This window comes from Zychaea mexicana (genome assembly GCF_025766255.1).
Source record: "Zychaea mexicana strain RSA 1403 chromosome Unknown BDB00scaffold_305, whole genome shotgun sequence".
Classification (NCBI taxonomy): domain Eukaryota; kingdom Fungi; phylum Mucoromycota; class Mucoromycetes; order Mucorales; family Lichtheimiaceae; genus Zychaea; species Zychaea mexicana.
Genome location: NW_026516968.1, coordinates 9,044 through 10,358, shown reverse-complemented (window position 1 = coordinate 10,358; position 1,315 = coordinate 9,044). Strand labels below are relative to the sequence as shown.

The window sequence follows — 1,315 nt, the reverse complement described above, 5'->3', positions numbered from 1 at the left end:
TATGCAACTACTTATACTCCACATTAGGAAAATGACACCGAAACTTCAGTGGGAGACGTGTTGTGTGATGAACTTCCGTATTCCAATGGCAATGATATATGTTGTCGCCGAAGAAGAGGCGATTATGGATGATAAAGAAGTTGTAGAAGCACGCCCATATCATATTGTCAATATAGATTTTGATGGAGGTAAAGAATGATATACGTTCTCCCGTGCCATTGACAAGAAATGTGAGTAACTCACTAAAGGTATTTGTCAGAATCAACTGCAAATCGACATTGTCCATAACTAACATAAAAACTAGCATGAGGTAGAATCTAGGGCAGATATCCTGCCACTAAGTAACTACAACCTTTCACTCAACTAATGGTGAAATATGTAAATATGATAAACTTATGCAGTCGAGAATAATAACAAGATACTGTTATGCTTTTCTGTTACTGTTTAGTTGTACGTTAATACAATACTATGCTTTTGATTTTTACATGTGGTGGAGTGGAGGAGGTAAATGAAACGCATTTCGATATGATGACGCTTTTTGTGGCAATGAAGAATGTGGTATATATCGTAGAGCTTGACATGGAAGATATTGGTATATATAAAATTGGTGTTATTAGTCATCATCTTCCTCGGGAGATTTTCGCTTTTTGCCTTTGCTTACTGGTCGCGGTGATGGTGGACAAGGTGGTATAACGGAAGGTAGTGTTGGTATATGAGGGGTAGGGATGAAAACAGTTTGATCATCCTTGAGGGCCTTCAAGGTCTTTTTTACAGCCGCTTTCGTTTGCCATGTCAATACCAGCAAAGGTACCAATTGCTTATAAAAAGCTTCAATCTGGTCTGGGAAGGCCATCGGACCAAACTTATGCACGATACAGACACAATGCTTCGGAATCGACATCATTTAAATTATCAGATTCAACCCTATAATTTCATTGTACAAAGATTAGTAAAGTAATATCAGGTTCATTACGCTTTCTGATAGAAGCTATACCGTTGATGACAAAGCCAGGAGCAATGACGTTGTTGATGGCTGTGGGATTGGGTTTCAGCATTCGCTAGAGCATGTCTTTTATGAGTCGCGGTACTTTGATATCGGATTCATTAATCCATTTCGTGGACGTGCTTCCACCTTTTAGATCTGCTTCGGCACATCTATACTCAAGATCGCGGTAGCTTATAATAACATCCACTTTATGCCTAGTATCCTTGCGATCAATAGTCTTCGTACCTGTGATACACCGGCTTACGTTTTTTCTTTCGCTAGAAGAGATACTAGCTTTTTCACTACTAATATCCAAATAAAATAATGTTT

General features: G+C 38.6%; 1 protein-coding gene across 1 annotated transcript; it reads right to left on the bottom strand.

The window, feature by feature from the left end:
- Nucleotides 1-613: 613 nt before the first annotated feature.
- Nucleotides 614-1,055, bottom strand: BDB00DRAFT_880652 (uncharacterized protein; the record flags this gene model as incomplete). The annotated part of the gene is made up of 2 exons (XM_053128023.1): nt 614-840; nt 995-1,055. The coding sequence occupies 2 exons, from the start codon at nt 1,053-1,055 to the stop codon at nt 614-616; spliced, it is 288 nt and encodes a 95-aa protein (XP_052972072.1).
- Between the last annotated feature and the right edge of the window lie 260 nt (nt 1,056-1,315).